This window comes from Bombina bombina, chromosome 6 (genome assembly GCF_027579735.1).
Source record: "Bombina bombina isolate aBomBom1 chromosome 6, aBomBom1.pri, whole genome shotgun sequence".
Lineage (NCBI taxonomy): Eukaryota > Metazoa > Chordata > Amphibia > Anura > Bombinatoridae > Bombina > Bombina bombina.
In genome coordinates, this window is record NC_069504.1 from 73,010,726 (window position 1) to 73,030,783 (window position 20,058).

General features: G+C 40.5%; 1 protein-coding gene across 1 annotated transcript in view; it reads right to left on the reverse strand.

Moving 5' to 3' along the window:
* The window catches only part of USP6NL (USP6 N-terminal like), a 739,612-nt gene that overhangs the window by 484,965 nt on the left and 234,589 nt on the right, over positions 1 to 20,058 (reverse strand). The window contains exons 2-3 of the mRNA XM_053716462.1: positions 16,428 to 16,501; positions 4,098 to 4,180 (exon numbers count right to left, since the gene is read on the reverse strand). Coding sequence (XP_053572437.1) covers positions 4,098 to 4,180; positions 16,428 to 16,501 — 157 coding nt within the window. The remainder of the gene's footprint in view (positions 1 to 4,097; positions 4,181 to 16,427; positions 16,502 to 20,058) is intronic.

The following is a 20,058-nucleotide window of genomic DNA, read 5'->3' on the forward strand; positions in this document are numbered from 1 at the left end:
ATCCATAAAGCTTTTCTAGCTAAAATAGCTAGAGACATATACCTGACATCAACTCTAATGATATCAAAAGATGGTATCACCAATAAAATTATTAGCATGTTATAGAATAATAATAATGCTATAAAATTATGATCTGTTACTTGTTGCGCTAAAGCTTCTAACCAAAAAGTTGAAGCTGCAGCAACATCCGCTAAAAATATAGCAGGTCTAAGAAGATTACCTGAACATAAGTAAGCTTTTCTTAGAAAGGATTCAATTTTCCTATCTAAAAGGATCCTTAAATGAAGTACTATCTGCCATAGGAATAGTAGTACATTAGCAGGAGTAGAGACAGCCCCATAACCTTAGGGATTTTTGTCCCAACAAACTCTAATCTGTCAGATGGCACAGGATATAATTTGCTTAAACGTCTAGAAGGAGTAAATAAATTACCCAAATTATTCCATTCCCTGGAAATTACTTCAGAAATAGCATCAGGGAGATAAAACACTTCTGGAATAACTACAGGAAACGTTTACATTTAGTATCAAGAGGACCAGAATCCTCTATTTCTAATGCAAATAACACTTCTTTAAGTAAAGAACGAATAAATTCCATTTTGAACAAATACAAAGATTTATCAGCATCAACCTCTGAGACAGAAACCTCTGAACCAGAAGAACCATTATCAGTATCAGAATGATGATGTTCATTTAAAAATTCATCTGAAAAAAAGAGAAGTTTTAAAAGACTTTTATGTATACTAGAAGGAGAAATAACAGACATAGCCTTCTTAATGGATTTAAAAAATAAAATCTCTTATGTTATCAGGAACACTCTGAAAATTAGATGTTGACGGACAGCAACAGGTAATGTAACAGTACTAAAGGAAATTTTATCTGCATTAATAAGTTTGACATGACATGCAATACAAATAACAGCTGGAGAAACAGATACCAAAAGTTTATAGCAGACTTAGCTTGGTAGCTCCAGCACTGTGCAGTGATTTTCCTGTAGTAACTTCTGACTCAGTTGCAACGTGGAACATCTTGCAATATGTAAAAGAAAAAAACAACATATAAAGCAAAATTGATCAAATTCCTTAAATGACAGTTTCAGGAATGGGAAAAAAATGCCAGTGAACAAGCTTCTAGCAACCAGAAGCAATAAATAATGAGACTTAAATAATGTGGAGACAAAAATGACGCCCATATTTTTTAGCGCCAAAAAAGACGCCCACATTATTTGGCGCCTAAATGCTTTTGGCGCCAAAAATGACGCCACATCCGGAACGCCGACATCTTTGACGCAAAATAACGTCAAAAAATGACGCAACTTCCGGCGACACGTATGACGCCGGAAACGGAAAAGAATTTTTGCGCCAAAAAAGTCCGCGCCAAGAATGACGCAATAAAATGAAGCATTTTCAGCCCCCGCGAGCCTAACAGCCCACAGGGAAAAAAGTCAAATTTTTGAGGTAAGAAAAAATATGATAATTCAATGCATAATCCCAAATATGAAACTGACTGTCTGGAAATAAGGAAAGTTGAACATTCTGAGTCAAGGCAAATAAATGTTTGAATACATATATTTAGAACTTTATAAATAAAGTGCCCAACCATAGCTTAGAGTGTCACAGAAAATAAGACTTACTTACCCCAGGACACTCATCTACATGTTTGTAGAAAGCCAAACCAGTACTGAAACGAGAATCAGTAGAGGAAATGGTAAATATAAGAGTATATCGTCGATCTGAAAAGGGAGGTAAGAGATGAATCTCTACGACCGATAACAGAGAACCTTATGAAATAGACCCCATAGAAGGAGATCACTGCATTCAATAGGCAATACTCTCTTCACATCCCTCTGACATTCACTGCACGCTGAGAGGAAAACCGGGCTCCAACTTGATGCGGAGCGCATATCAACGTAGAATCTAGCACAAACTTACTTCACCACCTCCCTTGGAGGCAAAGTTTGTAAAAACTGATTTGTGGGTGTGGTGAGGGGTGTATTTATAGGCATTTTAAGGTTTGGGAAACTTTGCCCCTCCTGGTAGGAATGTATATCCCATACGTCACTAGCTCATGGACTCTTGTTAATTACATGAAAGAAATAGAGACTGAAGGTTCAGATACATTGACACCAACTCTGGTAGAGAAAGACTCATAGAAACTGAATCGAAATCCCAAAGTTACTTTTGTTTGAGGAACCAAATAACTTTTTGTAAAAGTGATTCTCCAACCATGCTGTTGATGAAATAACAAGAGAGTCGTTTGGTGTTTGATTCTGCTAAAGGAAAAGACGAAGCTTGAACCAAAAGATGTCGTCCAGGTATGCAAACGCGTGTGCAATTTCTGACAGAGGATTGGATTCTGATTTGCTGATCATTTGAAGAAGAAGGCAGCTACGTAACGGTGGGGGGAGTCCGGCTGCCATATTTACCCGGTATTAGAGAAGTTAGCAACAGTGATTAGTACAGAAGCAAGGCGGCAAGGCAGAAGGGGTATAGTGCAGGTGGATCTTCGGTTTTTATTTTTCAATATCAAATAATGTTAACGGAAGTGTTGACTGTCCCTTTAATACCCAAAGAAACAACAATAAAGGTTGGTCCGATTGCATTAATAATTCTAAACATGTCACATAAATGAGCTGGAGATGGCACCTCAGCTTTTTTACAATAAGTACACCTAATAATAGTACAAAGATATTCAGGGGATTCAGTTTCTTGGGTAGGTAGGGACAAAATCAGACTGCTACATTATAGAATATGGCAAAGCATTAAACACTAACCCCTCTTGTGGAATGGAAACCACTTACCCTCTCCTAAGTAGCTTTTTAAATAAACTCACATGTATAATGTGCACTAAGCTGAACTGCAAAACAAAGCAGGAGACATTAACATAACATCTGAAGAGAAGATAACGCTCATCAGAGAGAATTAATGCTCGCTATAAGGAATTTATCTGGCCAAAAACTCAACATGCACATAGCCGAGGACGAAAGTGCGCTAATCCCACAGGTGTAAACCAGCCAATGCGTGAATGAACTATATATATAACAAGCAGATGCACGAAATTCAGACTAAGAGCTCCAAAAAGCAGATGCGCACAAAACAGCAAGGGAATAGTGTAAAGGATTCCATCCCAGGCCCATATGTATTAAGCAAATACATACACAAACTAAACAAGTACCCATAACATAGCTATAGTGTGTCTACAGTGTTTAATAAATTATACTTACCAATAGAAACTCATCCATCAGCAAATAAGCAGCAGACAGCCAAACCAGTACTGAAACATATATCCGCAGAGGTTAAGGAATAGGAGTATATTGTTGATCCACAGAGGGAGGCCAAAGACAAGTCCCTGCACCAATTATGGAAGGTTTATGAAAAATTTCCCATGAGGTGAAAAAAGAATCACAAGCCATACCCCATATATATCCCTCTGATAAGTAATGTACTCTGAGGGGAAACCGGGCCTCAATATAGACTGAAACCCCCTCTCTCTGAAGAATCAAATGCACATCTTCATGTTTCAACCACCTCCAGCAGAGGCAAAGTAAAGACTGAGGTATGTGCGAGGAGTTTTATAGGGCTCTTGGGGTTTGAGAGTCTTAATATAAAATATTATAAAGAAAAGAAAGAGAGCTCCCTCGTTATTTGGAAACACTTTATGCTGAAATTTTTTTATATAAATAAATGTATATTTCAAGGAGGAAAAAGTTAATTTTAAGGAAAAGTCTCAGTTAAGGTTGCTACTTTGTAAAACAAGGTGAATGTGTGCAAAGGAACATTTTTTTTCCATTTTCTGCTACAATATGAACAGTTTAATATTATTCTGTCACATTCTATAAGCTATTCAAAAATACTGAAGCCATTCATATTAATTTGAATGCAAAACCTTAAAAACAATTCTCACAACAAACCTAATCCAGATGTTTAATCTCACACTTTGAATCATATGAAGTTTTAATAACTAAAAATCAGCATAAGTGTACTATGTAAATGTGTGAATTTCAATATTCTTATACAAAAAAATGTATTAAGAAATTTTACGGCAAGATCAGCCTTTTATCCCAAAGTATCAGAGACAAGTAAAATTAAAAATACTTACTGAAGGAAGCCAAATCTGTCAGTGACTTTATAAAGCATATAATTAGCATCTTCCCAAGGTTCAATCTTTGCACCTTCTCGACCCTGAATTTAATGGATTAAAAATAAATAAATGAAATTACTAAGGCTGGGAAACTTTTTGTATGTCAAAATATCGACAGTTTAACAAAAAATAATTGACTAGAAATGGACTCTGACATCAAACAATATTATTTTGTAATTCAGTTATATACATTGATTGAAAACTTTATTTGTCGTTTAAAATTAATTTCAACAAAGGTATTTTGAGTAATTACATGTCAAAGTGCTGTCTTGGGGGCATCCATTTTATAAGGTCTATTTGGCTAGATTTGTCAAATTCAAACTATAGGCAGTACATATTACCTTAGTACATGTAATAAAAGGGCAGCTGATGCTAAAATCTTTCCAGCCACCTTACATTATTATTGTCTTTTTCCTCTATTGTTAAATCCACTGGGGGCTGTGCTAACCATCGGGTTTAGAATATATACACGTTAGGTTTCCAACTAGTGATTTTACGTCTTCAATAGGAGTAAATTGCTATAAATGTATAATATGGAAAAATATTTTTTTCTGATTTATTTTGATTTTATATAAAAAGTTTTAGGGGTGCAGGGTCATGTGGTTTTCAGAGGGGGTGCAGGGCCAAAGTATCTGATCTGATGCATAATGTAGGTATGTGACAGTGAGTCTTCAGGGCTATAGGGTCTGATCTGCGGTCTCTTGCATGCATATGACTAACAGGAAATACAAGGTCAGGAGTCTAAGAACTAATCTCATGTGGTTTGTGGATGTCAGTGGGGCCATAGGCACAGTGGGTCTTTATGTGGAGATATGACTCTCAAAAAGGTTTCAGGGTATGGGAATATCATGATTTTTGTGGCTATATGGCTGACAATTATTTTAAAATTATGAACCTGGATGGGGGCAGTAGATGCGAGAGACCAGACCATTTAAAGGCTGCTTGTAGTACAATTAACTCTTAAAAATTGCTTGCCTCTGTACATTGTCCCTTTAATCCTTTTCATGCCATATCCCTTTTCATAGATTGGTGTTTAAATGTAGCCAATCAGCAAGCGCTACCCAGGTTCTGAACCAAAAATGAGCCGGCTCCTAAGCTTACATTTTTGCTTTTTCAGATAAAAATACCAAGAGAAGAAAAATTGCTAATAGGAGTAGATTAAAAAGTTGCTTAAAATTGCATGCTCTAACTGAATCATGAAAGTTTAATTTTTGACTAGACTATTCCTTTAACCCTTTGAGTGCTAAGCTGGATTTAATTTTTTTCAGTTTTTTACTATTTAAAAAAAAAAAAAAAAAATTAAATTATGCTTACATGATAATTTTATTTTCTTTAGATGGAAAGAGTTCACAGCTGCATTCATTACTTTTGGGAAATAAGAACCTGGCCACCAGGAGGAGGCAAATACACCCCAGCCAAAAGCTTAAATACTCCTCCCACTTCCCTCATCCCCCAGTCATTCTGCAGAGAAACAAGGAACAGAAGAAGAAATACCAGGGTGAAAAGGTGCCAGACGAATAAAAAATAAGAGACGCCCCACAGAAAAAATATGGATGGGGAGCTGTGGACTCTTTCCATCTGAAGAAAATAAAATTATCAGGTAAGCATAATTTAAGTTTTTATTCATAAATGGAAAGAGTCCACAGTTGCATTCATTACTTTTGGGAAAACAATACCCAAGCTATAGAGGACACTGGATGCAAAAACGGGAGGGTACGATAGGCGGCCCATTCTGAGGGCACCAGGCCTGAAAAACCACAACCCAACCAAACCCTGCTTTGTCAGAGCCGGGCTACAAAAAAACTAGAAGGAAAAGGCCCCAAGGACACTGACCCGCAGATAGTCCGAAAGCCTAACTAGAGACCACAAGCAGACTCACTGAGCCAACACTCCTCCAGGAGAACCATCGCCTAGCAGTCGGTCCCCCCACAACCCTTACTAGTAAAGTACCAAAATCCCCAAAAGGGAGAGAACAAGGGTAAGCCAAAAATATACCCAAAGGGTACAGCCAAATCAACAGAGACTCGAATGGATGCCGAGAACAAGGGGAGACGACGCCCAACCTACAAGGAGCAAACAGGCATCATCAAAGAGAAGAAACATCTCCCAAACATCGTGCAACAGCACAGAAAAAGACAGCTGAAGACAAAGTCCTCAAAACGTCAGAACTCGGAGACTGAGCAAACAGAAATAACAAGTGGCAAACTCAGAGAATAAACATCCGAGTCTAGAAACACGCTACCATTCGTAGGAAGACACTGAGAAAACACTATCTGTAAGGAAGAAGCAGCCACACAAAGTAGAAGACTGCCCAACCTCCAAGACAGAGGGCACTCTCCAGGAAATCCAGGCTGCCAAACTCTACTCACAGATCTCAAAGGGGGAGAGGCACAGAACATCTAAAAAAAGAAGGTCCACTGTCACCCCCAAGACCTGAGGATAAACAACAGATCTCAGATCCTACACCTAGCCGGACCAGCCCAAGCAAAAGCAGATCTGAAAGCAAGGGAACCGAAAGGAACCCAAGATCGGCCCCCAAAAGGGCAGAAGAATGGACACGCCACTTCAACCTAAAGCCATTCGAGCAGGCATTAGACCTAAGGACCAGGCAAGTCTCAAGACACTATATAGCATAAAAAAAGCTTTTTTTCAGAAACATATGAAAAAAATCTTAAAACACTTAAAACAAAGTGTCAAGCATAAGAACAGCTGAGTAAATAGTGTCTTACGCGTTTCGGCTGTATAGTAGCCTTACTCATAGACAAGGAGATCTAGCAAGGCCACCTGACTAAGTCTCAATGCAGTGCCAGCAGCTCCCCAGATGGACAGGAACAACTCAAAGAAGAAGAGAACCACTAAAGGAACAAGTCCAAAAAGGACAATTTCCTAAAGCAACACCGCCCCGACCGGCGGAAAGAGGCACTAAACCCTCTAATTTTCCCACCACGTGGGAAGGAATACTCTAGATTGTGAGGGTATCGGAAACAACAGAGAGTGACGCAGCAAAATTCACTGACCCAGTCACCAGAGAGACTGCTATTTAGGACTCAAACAATCCCGAGAGCCGCACGGACCCGCAAGTCCTCTTGAGAATGCTTAGCTGAAACTTGTAAAACAAATAACAAGAACATAAATAATGTTAAGATCAACCTGACCAGCAAGGTATAATAGGTGCCACGTATCTGAATAAGCCGCGAGACAGAAGATCTGAACCCAAGCAGGACCAGCCTGCAACCAGGGTCATAACTGCCAAGCTGGCTAAATCCGCAATCAGAGAGGAAGGAAGAAAAACAGACAAACATGGGACTAACGTGTCCCGAACAACTTTTGTAGAAGCAAACAGTGAGTATCGATCCCAGAGATTTTTAAGTTCCCGCAGGAAACATAGTATGAAAAAGAAAAGAAAATTCATCCTAACCGGATAAAATAAAATAACAGGCAACCCAAGGGTTAACGTCCAAGAAGAACAGAAAGATCTGCAGGACCAGCCAAACGGAAAGCCTGTTCCTCCAACAAAACTGGGAAGGATCTTGATTACAAGACTTAAAGGAGATTACTTCATCCCCCCATGTCTAACGAGGTGAGCCATTTGAAGGAGGAGACTGATGAGTCCCATAACCCGAGAAGGATAGGGTCCCCTAAAAGCTCAAAAACGTGTCAGAGTAAAACACGAAGGCGAGCCAGCCTGTAATGAAAGACACAACATTTAGGAACAGTTACACCCGCAGAGAACTGCACATGCCCTCCAGTGGCCAAGAGACCTGGGGCAATTGGCCAAGAGACCTGGGGCAATCGGGCACGAGCGCAATCGCAAATAAACATCTGGACTTTGAAGACGAGCAAGCTCCAAAAGCATGTAAGAGAGAAAACGTGCCACAACCTTGGGGAGAACAATCCACCCTCCGAGGAGGAAAACACATGACCTGGGTTACCGCATGTGTAGTAGTAGGGAGCGGTAGGAAACTCGCCTCCCGGAGGCGGATGGCTCAGCAGTCCTTTGAATCCCCGAGCCCGACGAACAAGGCGCTCTAGGGCGGCCTAAAGAACATAACTGACTGACTTGAGTCAATGGGGCCAATTTGCATTCGTCACAGGACGAAGAATCTGAATCAGAAAGTTGAACAAACTCAACATCAGCATCCTCCATAACTGGGTAAAGGATACCAAAAAAATGGACTATATATATAAAACAATTAAAAATGGCACCTGACACCCACAATGGCTGGGGCACTCACCACCTCATATGAACCAGACACCAGCAGACTAGAATTCTCCGTCGCCACACAGTCAGGAATGCAGAAATGGGAGATCAGAATGTAGACACGTCCGGTCACAAGGTGAACCATACAGTCCAAAAAAAGCGCTCCCAACCGTAAGGTCGCATTCACTTCAAAAGGCCGTTATGTTCCAAAAAGCCACAAGCCCAGTTAACACTACACATAAGCAGATTGAATCACATAAACATGATTACAAAAAACATAATTTATACTTACCTGATAAATTTATTTCTCTTGTAGTGTATTCAGTCCACGGATCGTCCATTACTTATGGGATATATTCCCTTCCCAACAGGAAGATGCAAGAGGATCACCCAAAGCAGAGCTGCTATATAGCTCCTCCCCTCACATGTCATATCCAGTCATTCGACCGAAACAAGACAAGAAAGGAGAAACCATAGGGTGCAGTGGTGACTGAAGTTTTAATTAAAATTTAGATCTGCCTTAAAAAGACAGGGCGGGCCGTGGACTGAATACACTACAAGAGAAATAAATTTATCAGGTAAGCATAAATTATGTTTTCTCTTGTTAAGTGTATTCAGTCCATGGATCATCCATTACTTATGGGATACCAATACCAAAGCTAAGTACACGGATGAAGGGAGGGACAAGGCAGGAACTTAAACGGAAGGAACCACTGCCTGTAGAACCTTTCTCCCAAAAACAGCCTCCGAAGAAGCAAAAGTGTCAAATTTGTAAAATTTCGAAAAGGTGTGAAGCGAAGACCAAGTCGCAGCCTTGCAAATCTGTTCAACAGAGGCCTCATTCTTAAAGGCCAGGTGGAAGCCACAGCTCTAGTAGAATGAGCTGTAATTCTTTCAGGAGGCTGCTGTCCAGCAGTCTCATAGGCTAAACGTATTATACTACGAAGCCAAAAAGAGAGAGAGGTTGCCGAAGCTTTGTGACCTCTCCTCTGTCCAGAATAAACGACAAACAGGGAAGAAGTTTGACGAAAATCTTTAGTTGCCTGTAAATAGAATTTCAGGACACAGACTATGTCCAGATTATGCAAAAGACGTTCCTTCTTTGAAGAAGGATTAGGGCACAATGATGGGACAACAATCTCTTGATTGATATTCCTGTTAGAAACTACCTTAGGTAAAAACCCAGGTTTAGTACGCAAAACTACCTTGTCTGAATGGAAAACCAGATAAGGAGAATCACAATGTAAAGCAGATAACTCAGAGACTCTTCGAGCCGAGGAAATAGCCATCAAAAAAAGAACTTTCCAAGATAAAAGCTTAATATCAATGGAATGAAGGGGTTCAAACGGAACACCCTGAAGAACTTTAAGAACCAAGTTTAAGCTCCACGGAGGAACAACAGATTTAAACACAGGCTTAATCCTAGCCAAAGCCTGACAAAAAGCCTGGACGTCTGGAACTTCTGCCAGACGCCTGTGCAAAAGAATAGACAGAGCAGAAATCTGTCCCTTCAACGAACTAGCAGATAAGCCCTTTTCCAAACCCTCTTGTAGAAAGGACAATATCCTAGGAATCCTAACCTTACTCCATGAGTAACTCTTGGATTTGCACCAATATAAGTATTTACGCCATATCTTATGATAGATTTTTCTGGTAACAGGCTTCCGAGCCTGTATTAAAGTATCAATAACTGACTCTGAGAAGCCACGCTTGGATAGGATCAAGCGTTCAATCTCCATGCAGTCAGCCTCAGAGAAATAAGATTTGGATGGTTGAAAGGACCTTGTATTAGAAGGTCCTGCTTCAGAGGTAGAGACCATGGTGGACAGGACGACATGTCCACTAGGTCTGCATACCAAGTCCTGCGTGGCCACGCAGGCGCTATCAGAATCACTGATGTTCTCTCCTGTTTGATCTTGGCAATCAGTCGAGGCAGCAGCGGAAATGGTGGAAACACATAAGCCATGTTGAAGACCCAAGGGGCTGCTAGAGCATCTATCAGCGCCGCTCCCGGGTCTCTGGACCTGGATCCGTAACGAGGAAGCTTGGCGTTCTGGCGAGACGCCATGAGATCCAGTTCTGGTTTGCCCCAATGACGAATCAGTTGAGCGAACACCTCCGGATGAAGTTCCAACTCCCCCGGATGAAAGGTCTGGCGACTTAGAAAGTCCGCCTCCCAGTTCTCCACGCCTGGGATGTGGATCGCTGACAAGTGGCAAGAGTGAAACTCTGCCCAGCGAATTATCTTTGAGACTTCTAACATCGCTAGGGAACTCCTGGTTCCCCCTTGATGGTTGATGTAAGCCACACGTGATGTTGTCCGACTGAAATCTGATGAACCTCAGTGTTGCTAACTGAGGCCAAGTTAGAAGAGCCTTGAATATTGCTCTTAATTCCAGAATATTTATTGGAAGGAGTTTCTCCTCCTGAGTCCATGATCCCTGAGCCTTCAGGGAGTTCCAGACTGCGCCCCAACCTAGAAGGCTGGCATCTGTTGTTATAATCGTCCACTCTGGCCTGCGAAAAGTCATGCCCTTGGACAGATGGACCGAGAAAGCCACCAGAGAAGAGAATCTCTGGTTTCTTGGTCCAGATTTAGTACAGGGGACAAATCTGAGTAATCCCCATTCCACTGACCTAGCATGCATAATTGCAGCGGTCTGAGATGCAGGCACGCAAATGGCACTATGTCCATTGCCGCTACCATTAAGCCGATTACTTCCATGCACTGAGCCACTGACGGGCGTGGAATGGAATGAAGGACACGGCAAGCATTTAGAAGTTTTGACAACCTGGACTCCGTCAGGTAAATTTTCATCTCTACCGAATCTATAAGAGTCCCTAGGAAGGAGACTCTTGTGAGTGGTGATAGAGAACTCTTTTCCACGTTCACCTTCCACCCATGCGACCTCAGAAATGCCAGAACTATCTCTGTATGAGACTTGGCAATTTGAAAGCTTGATGCCTGTATCAGGATGTCGTCTAGATACGGAGCCACCGCTATGCCTCGCGGTCGTAGAACCGCCAGGAGTGAGCCCAGAACCTTTGTAAAGATTCTCGGGGCCGTAGCTAACCCGAAGGGAAGAGCTACAAACTGGTAATGCCTGTCTAGGAAGGCAAATCTTAGGTACCGATAATGATCTTTGTGAATCGGTATGTGAAGGTAGGCATCCTTTAAGTCCACTGTGGTCATGTACTGACCCTCTTGGATCATGGGTAGGATGGTTCGAATAGTTTCCATTTTGAATGATGGAACTCTTAGGAATTTGTTTAAGATCTTTAGGTCCAAGATTGGTCTGAAGGTTCCCTCTTTCTTGGGAACCACGAACAGATTTGAGTAAAAACCCTGCCCTTGTTCCGTCCGCGGAACTGGGTGGATCACCCCCATTATAAGGAGGTCTTGTACACAGCGTAGAAATGCCTCTTTCTTTATTTGGTTTGCTGATAACCTTGAAAGATGAAATCTCCCTTGTGGAGGAGAAGCCTTGAAGTCCAGAAGATATCCCTGGGATATGATCTCCAACACCCAGGGATCCTGGACATCTCTTGCCCACGCCTGGGCGAAGAGAGAAAGTCTGCCCCCCACTAGATCCGTTTCCGGACAGGGGGCAATCCCTTCATGCTGTCTTAGGGGCAGTAGTAGGTTTTCTGGCATGCTTGCCCTTGTTCCAGGACTGATTATTTTTCCAGGCCTGTCTGTAACAAGCAACAGTTCCTTCCTGTTTTGGAGCGGAGGAAGTTGATGCTGCTCCTGCCTTGAAGTTTCGAAAGGCACGAACATTAGACTGTTTGGCCTTTGATTTGGCCCTGTCCTGAGGAAGGGTATGACCCTTACCTCCAGTAATGTCAGCAATAATTTCTTTCAAGCCGGGCCCGAATAAGGTTTGCCCCTTGAAAGGAATATTAAGCAATTTAGATTTAGAAGTCACGTCAGCTGACCAGGATTTAAGCCATAGCGCACTGCGCGCCTGGATGGCGAATCCAGAGTTCTTAGCCGTTAGTTTAGTTAAATGTACAATGGCATCAGAAACAAATGCATTAGCTAGCTTAAGTGCTTTAAGCTTGTCCATGATTTCATCCAATGGAGCTGAGTGAATGGCCTCTTCCAGAGACTCAAACCAGAATGCCGCAGCAGCAGTGACAGGCGCAATGCATGCAAGGGGCTGTAAGATAAAACCTTGTTGAACAAACATTTTCTTAAGGTAACCTAATTTTTTATCCATTGGATCCGAAAAAGCACAACTATCCTCCACCGGGATAGTGGTACGCTTAGCTAAAGTAGAAACTGCTCCCTCCACCTTGGGGACCGTTTGCCATAAGTCCCGTGTAGTGGCGTCTATTGTAAACATTTTCCTAAATATAGGAGGTGGGGAAAAGGGCACACCAGGTCTATCCCACTCCTTGCTAATAATTTCTGTAAGTCTTTTAGTTATAGGAAAAACGTCAGTACACACCGGCACCGCATAGTATCTATCCAGCCTACATAATTTCTCTGGAATTGCAACTGTATTATAGTCATTCAGAGCCGCTAAAACCTCCCCTAGCAATACACAGAGGTTCTCAAGCTTAAATTTAAAATTAGAAATCTCTGAATCCGTTTTCCCTGGATCAGATCCGTCACCCACAGAATGAAGCTCTCCGTCCTCATGTTCTGCAAACTGTGACGCAGTATCAGACATGGCTCTCACAGCACCAGCGCGCTCTGTCCTTATCCCAGAGCTATCGCGCTTGCCTCTTAATTCTGGCAATTTAGATAATACTTCTGTCAGGGTATTATTCATAATAGTGGCCATGTCTTGTAAAGTGATTTGTATGGGCATCCCTGATGTACTTGGCGCCACAATATCACGCGCCTCCTGAGCGGGAGGCGAAGGTACTGACACGTGAGGAGAGTTAGTCGGCATAACTTCCCCCTCGTCGTCTGGTGATAATTCTTTTATAGATAAAGACTGACCTTTATTATTTAAAGTGAAATCAATACATTTAGTACACATATTTCTATGGGGCTCCACACTGGCCTTCAAACATAATGAACAAACAGATTCATCTGTGTCAGACATGTTTAAACAGACTAGCAATGAGACTAGCAAGCTTGGAAAACACTTTGAAATAAATTTACAAGCACTAAATAAAACGTTACTGCGCCTTTAAGAAGCACAAAAAATTGTCACAGTTGAAATAACAAAGAACCAAATCAGTTATAGCAACCAAATTTTCACAGTAAATGTATTAAGTTAGCAGAGCATTGCACCCACTTGCAAATGGATGATTAACCCCTTAATACCCAAAACGGATAATAATATAGAAAAAAACGTTTTTTAACACAGTCAAACACACTGTCACAGGTCTGCTGTGACTGATTACCTCCCTCAAAATGACTTTTGAAGTCCCCTGAGCTCTCTAGAGACGTCCTGTGTCATGCAGGAAGAAACAGGAAGACAGAGACTGAATTTTTACTGCGCAAAAAAGCGCTAAAATAGGCCCCTCCCACTCATATTACAACAGTGGGAAACCTCAGTTAACTGTTTCCATGCAAAAATATAAGTCAGCCATGTGGAAAATTCATGCCCCAATAAATTTTATCACCAAAGTACCTCACAAAAACGATTAAACATGCCAGCAACCGTTTTAAACATCTTTTTCTTTTATTTTTTAAAGAGTATGTATCTCTATGATAAGCCTGATACCAGTCCTTCTACTGTATTTAAGACTTATTACATTACTTCAGTAATAGCAGCATTTTCTTAGTCAAATTCCATTCCTAGAAAATTACTTTACTGTATATACATTAATCAGCCTGATACCAGTCACTTCCACTGCATTTAAGGCTGTACTTGCATAACATCGGTATCAGCAGTATTTTCTTAGTCAATTCCATTCCTTAGAAAAATATTTTACTGCACATACCTTATTTGCAGGGGACCCCGCATGCTATTCCCTTTCTGAAGTTACCCCACTCCTCAGAATGTGCGAGAACACCCAGTGGATCTTAGTTACTTCTGCTAAGATCATAGAAAATACAGGCAGATTCTTCTTCCAAGTACTGCCTGAGGAAAAAAACAGCACACTCCGGTGCCATTTAAAAATAACAAACTTTTGATTGAAGAAATAATTAAGTATAAAACACCACTCTCCTCTCGTGACCTCCATCTATGTTGAGAGTTGCAAGAGAATGACTGGATATGACATGTGAGGGGAGGAGCTATATAGCAGCTCTGCTTTGGGTGATCCTCTTGCAACTTCCTGTTGGGAAGGGAATATATCCCATAAGTAATGGATGATCCGTGGACTGAATACACTTAACAAGAGAAAACCCTGTTCAATAATCCCCCTTAAGGAGATATTAACCCTTTATTCCAAGATACTAAAGGAGTCCCACTGAGACCCTGTATTTTTCATGTGAGTTCGCAGGAACAAATGAGTTACAGTAAAATCATGAAGAAGTAAAATCTAACAATCTTACCGGAATCTACGCCGTGGAACAGGAACACGGCCCCCTAAAGTGTGACGGATAGTAGCCTCGTCTCCGCCATGGACTTGAGAGAAGGAAGCAGGCAGCAAAGTTCGACAATGCTGATTGCTTGTGGAGTTGTTAAAATGAGTCGGGATGGTTTTGCAGAAAGACTCTTCCTGCATCTCTGGACTCTAACTTTCAACCATCTCACTGAGAAACTGACAGGATTACTTAAAACTCCCGTCCCATAAGAGATGAAAACAAACTTCTGACACTTCTCTGCCAACCTCCTGGGACGAAAGACAAAGAATGACTGGGGGATGAGGGAAGTGGGAAGAGTATTTAAGCCTTTGGCTGGGGTGTCTTGGCCTCCTCCTGGTGGTCAGGTTCTTATTTCCCAAAATTAATGAACGCAGCTGTGGACTGTTTCTATTTATGAAGAAAAAATTTGACTTTTTTTTTTTCGATCCTCAAGACTTATACCGTTGGAAAGGTTAGGTGATTGGTCTTGGGGGTCTGTAGCTGCTTAGATGCCTGAGATACAGGCTTCTAAGCAGCATGCCCCCTTTCCCTATACTTTCTTTTGTAAATTTTAAATAAAGTTGCGCGGTGACGTCATCAAGTCATTGCTCGTGACGTTACCGCACGTAAAGGGAAGCCTCGGTGATGCCTGTCACTATTCAGGCCCGATCGCCAGGGTGGGCGTCGGTAGGAGGCCCCGGATTGCTAAAAAGGTGGTTGAGTGCTAGCGACAGCTCTGAGCCGTCGTTAGCACTCAAGGGACTTAAGCTAAACCAGAGGACGTAACTAGAAACCACAGGGCCCAGGTGCACGAATCTAAGGGTCACAGTTTCGGCCTTTGCACCCCCTGTAGTTCCGCTCCTGAGCTAAACCGAAAGAAAATAAACTTTAAATCTTTAAAAAAAAAACGGATCAGAAAAACTCAGAAGGAGCCTTGCTGTACCTGCATAAAATTAATCAATTTATAGTTAAATGGGTAAAAATGATCATGTGATCGAAAGCCAAAAAAACTAAATCTATGCAACAGGCTAACAGCATTTTGTGTTAAATAAAGTGAGATAGAATGGGGAGAGAGGCAATAAATATATAAAACTTACATTGGAGAAAATGACAAAGGATAAATGTGTAGAAGAATGTGAGATGGAACTGCGCACCAGGCCCATGATGACAAATACCAGCAATTCATGAATTGATTTTCTATGTGCCATGGCTTCAGGATTTGTGCCAGTGTTCACTCTAAGGCAAGTTTTGTGAGCAGCCCAGCAGTGAAAAAGTTAATAAGAGAACCATACCTTGTAGTCTGCATTGTGTAGTGTTCACCAATTGCTCTAATTAACTGTTTCACTGCTGGACTGCTCACAAAGCTGGCCTTAGAGGGAACACTAGCCAAGAACTGATTCATGCCAGTTCTGATATAGGAGATCAAGTCTAACGTAGCCAAAAATCTAAAGTGGATTACTTACAAGTCCATTGATGGGGATGAAGGAAACCGTATTATGTGACCATAACGGACATCAGATATTACATTACTACAGACATTTGCCAATGGGAACAAGAGTAGAATGAGCTCTGTGTTAAGTAAGCTTACTAAAAAAAATATATGGATACTTACCTTGTCATATTTGGCAACTATTTCAGCTCGTTCCTGAGCAGATTTAAGAGCAGCATCTTGTTCGGAATCTGAAGCTGTAAAGAAAAAGGAAAGAGGATTCTGAGATATATTTCAATACTGAATGTCTAAGCCTACAAATCCTATAGAGACAGTTTAAAGAGATGTTAAACATGAAATTTTAGTGACAGTAAAGCCAAAATTAAGCTTTTAACATTCAGATAGAGTATTTTTTCAATGTATTTAATACTATTAGCTTATGTCAAAATAATGGGAATACAAATCACAGTGCAACAAAGCAAAGTAATAACTCTCAAAAGATCAAAACTTTGTAGGAAAGGAATTAAGGAACAGCTGCAGCGATTCCAAGGATGCCTCCGTTGTATCTATTGCAGTTTGTACCTCAAACAAATGAAAAGAAATATAGTGCAATGCTGTAACATCCAACAAAAATAAACTTCATCCAAGTTTGTACCAGATAGAGTATAGAGTTACTATAGCCCAAATCATATCTTCCATAAACTGGAACTCTTCTAGACTTTAAAACATATTTAAATGGATAAAAAACAATATTGATAAAAGCAATATCATCTGCTTATATGACACGCTACATAAACGTTTAAAGAGATAGTAAACTAACTTTTTTAGTTAGAATATTTGCAATTTTAAACTAAAAGATAGGGAACTTTTATTCATGAAAGGCTTTGGAAACGCTTAATTTTTTTATTTTTTTATTTATTTAATTACCCTTTCATGTTTTCCCATATGTCGCCGTCCCTCCACCCATAACGAATAGTCTATTTCCTACTTCACTGACGATTCAGGCTACATCCAATCATAATCGCGCCTCCTCTATTTCCTACTTTACCGACAATACAGGCTGTATCCAATCATATAGCGCCTCCTATGATGTCTAGCAAAGGGGGCGCAATAAGATTGGCGATAGCCTGAATGTCAGTGAAATAGGAAACAGATTATCCGTTACGGGCGGAGGGATGGCGATATATAGAAAAACATAAAACATTAATTTTAAAAAAATTAAGCGTTTCGAAAGTCTATCATAAATGACAGTCGGCATCTTTTAGTTTATAATTACAAATAATGTAACTAAAAAAGTTAAAGTTTACCATCACTTTAAACTTATTCGCCTGACAAAGCCATCTTTAAGGTGAAACCTGTACATTGGAGTAGAACCTGCTGCTAGGGAAGGGTTAAATATAGCCGATCCACTGAGCCGCAGGAACAGCAAAGAACCTAGGTTCCTACTGCCGATTGGTGGCTGCATATATATACCGATTGTCATTGGTTCAGTTAGAAACCAGTAGTGCATTTCTGCACCTTCTACCAATAGTATGAAGCAAATTTGCTAATAGTAGTAAACTGGTAAGTCGTTTAAAATTGTATGTTCTACCTAAATCATGAAAGAATTTTTTTGGGTTTCATGTCCCTTTAAATTGGAGTTTGGACAGTAGGATTTAATTCTAAATTAAAGACAGCAATTATTGTCAGGGGCACCTTAAAGGGACACTGAACCCACATTTTTTTTTTCTTTCGTGATTCAGAAAGAGCATTCCATTTTAAGCAAGTTTCTAATTTACTCCTATTATCAATTTTTCTTCGTTCACTTGCTATCTTTATTTGAAAAAGAAGGCATCTAAGCTTGTTTTTTGGTCAAGAACTCTGGACAGCACTTTTTTATTGTTGGATGAATTTATCCACCAATCAGCAAGAATAACCCAGGTTATTCACCAAAAATGGGCAGGCATCTAAACTTACATTCTTGCATTTCAAATAAAGATACCAAGGGAATCAAGAAAATTTGATAATAGGAGTAAGTTAGAAAGTTGCTTAAAATGGCATGCTCTGTCTGAATCACGAAAGAAAAAAATTGGGTTCAGTGTCCCTTTAATGAGTGACATTTTAGCAGATTATATTGTTGTTATCCGTTTTAATAAATGTCTTCATGTCTAAAAGAGGTGGCGTTTACTTTGGGCTATTCTCTTAGAGCTATTGTAGCTCTTTACAAGAGTACAAAATTGGATGAAGTATATTTTTGCTGGTCGTTATGGCAGTGCACTTTATTTCTTTTCATTTATTTGAGATACACATTGCAACAGATACAACACAGACATCCTTGGAATCGCTGCAGCTATTCCCGACTTCCTTTCCTCTAAACTTTGAAATTTTCTTCTTTACTTCAGTTTACAAATATTTTTATTCACATTATGTGGACTTCTTATTTTATTTTCATTGTGATTATTTCACGGTTTGTGATCACATTACATTTTTATTTTTCTATTATCTTATTTGTTTTGTTGTCTTGGCATCCTTTGTAGAAAAGCATAATTAAGTAGGCTCAGAAGCAGCAATGTACTACTGGGAGCTAGATGGTGATTGGTGGCTGTGTATACATGCCTCTTGACATTGACTCAATAGCTCCCAGTAGTGCATTGCTGTTCCTTCATTAAAGGAAACCAAGAGAATGAAGCACATTTGAAAATAGAAGTAACTTGGAATGTTTAAAATTGTATGCTCTATCTGAATCATGAAATAAGACAATTGGGTTTCATGACCCTTTAAATCTCAACAGCAAATTTATAGGACCACCAAATACAGAGGCATTGCATGATAAACACATGCATACTGAAGTACACAACAATAACAGTTACTTTGTATTTTAAACAAGCAGTAAATTATTCCAATTTCTTTTCACCTTGTCTCCTACATTATGTAAAATCCATCAGCCAACCAAAGACTTATAAATTAGCTGTGATCTCTTGCACGTGCTCAGTAGGAGCTGGTGTCTCAGAAAGTGTGCATATAACACCGTTCACAATTCCCCAATGTTTTTTTACAGACAAACAAAGGCTTCTGTCAGTCTCCAACAACTGAACAAAACTCCAAGTGTATGAGGTCTAATAAAATTGTGAAGTGTGGTAACAAAATGTTACACACTGTTGCAGATATCTAGATATGCTGTTCAATAAAGAATACCAAGAGTACAAAGTAAATTTGAGAACAGAACTAATTTGGATTTTAAATTGCTTGCACTATCTGGTTCATGAAAGTTTAAATTTGACTGCAGTTGATCTTGCCCAGTTATTTACTTCTAGGGCTCCATGTACGAAGCAGTGAGAGCTGCTCCACGGTCCTTGCAGGGCAGGTTCCCATATGTGAGCCCGCTTCCCGCAATGTGAGAAGCAGCGATCATTAGACCGCTGCGTCTTACACCCTACGCCACCCCCGGGGTTGGCGAGGGAAAATCACAGCTAGCTCGTCTGCTCTCGTTGATTGACAGTCCCTTCAGTTGCACGAATGGTGTTGTGGGAATTACACACTCCGATGAGTGTGTAATGACATATATACGGGCCAGCGGACGAAAAGATCCGCTGCCCGTATGTAGCAAAGGCAGGCGGACAGCTTTGTAAGTTGAGAAGCTGTCCGCCCGCCTCTTAATACATGGGGCCTTTTGTTTCTGATTGGCAGACAACATAAAGCCTACGCTGGGTTTTTCAAAGGGTGTATCCTTGGACTGTTAGGACTGTTTCTGATCCTATAAATCTAAACTGCATATTGTATCAACACATCATCGGTTCTAAATACTTTTAGAAATAATTTTAACCTATACATAATG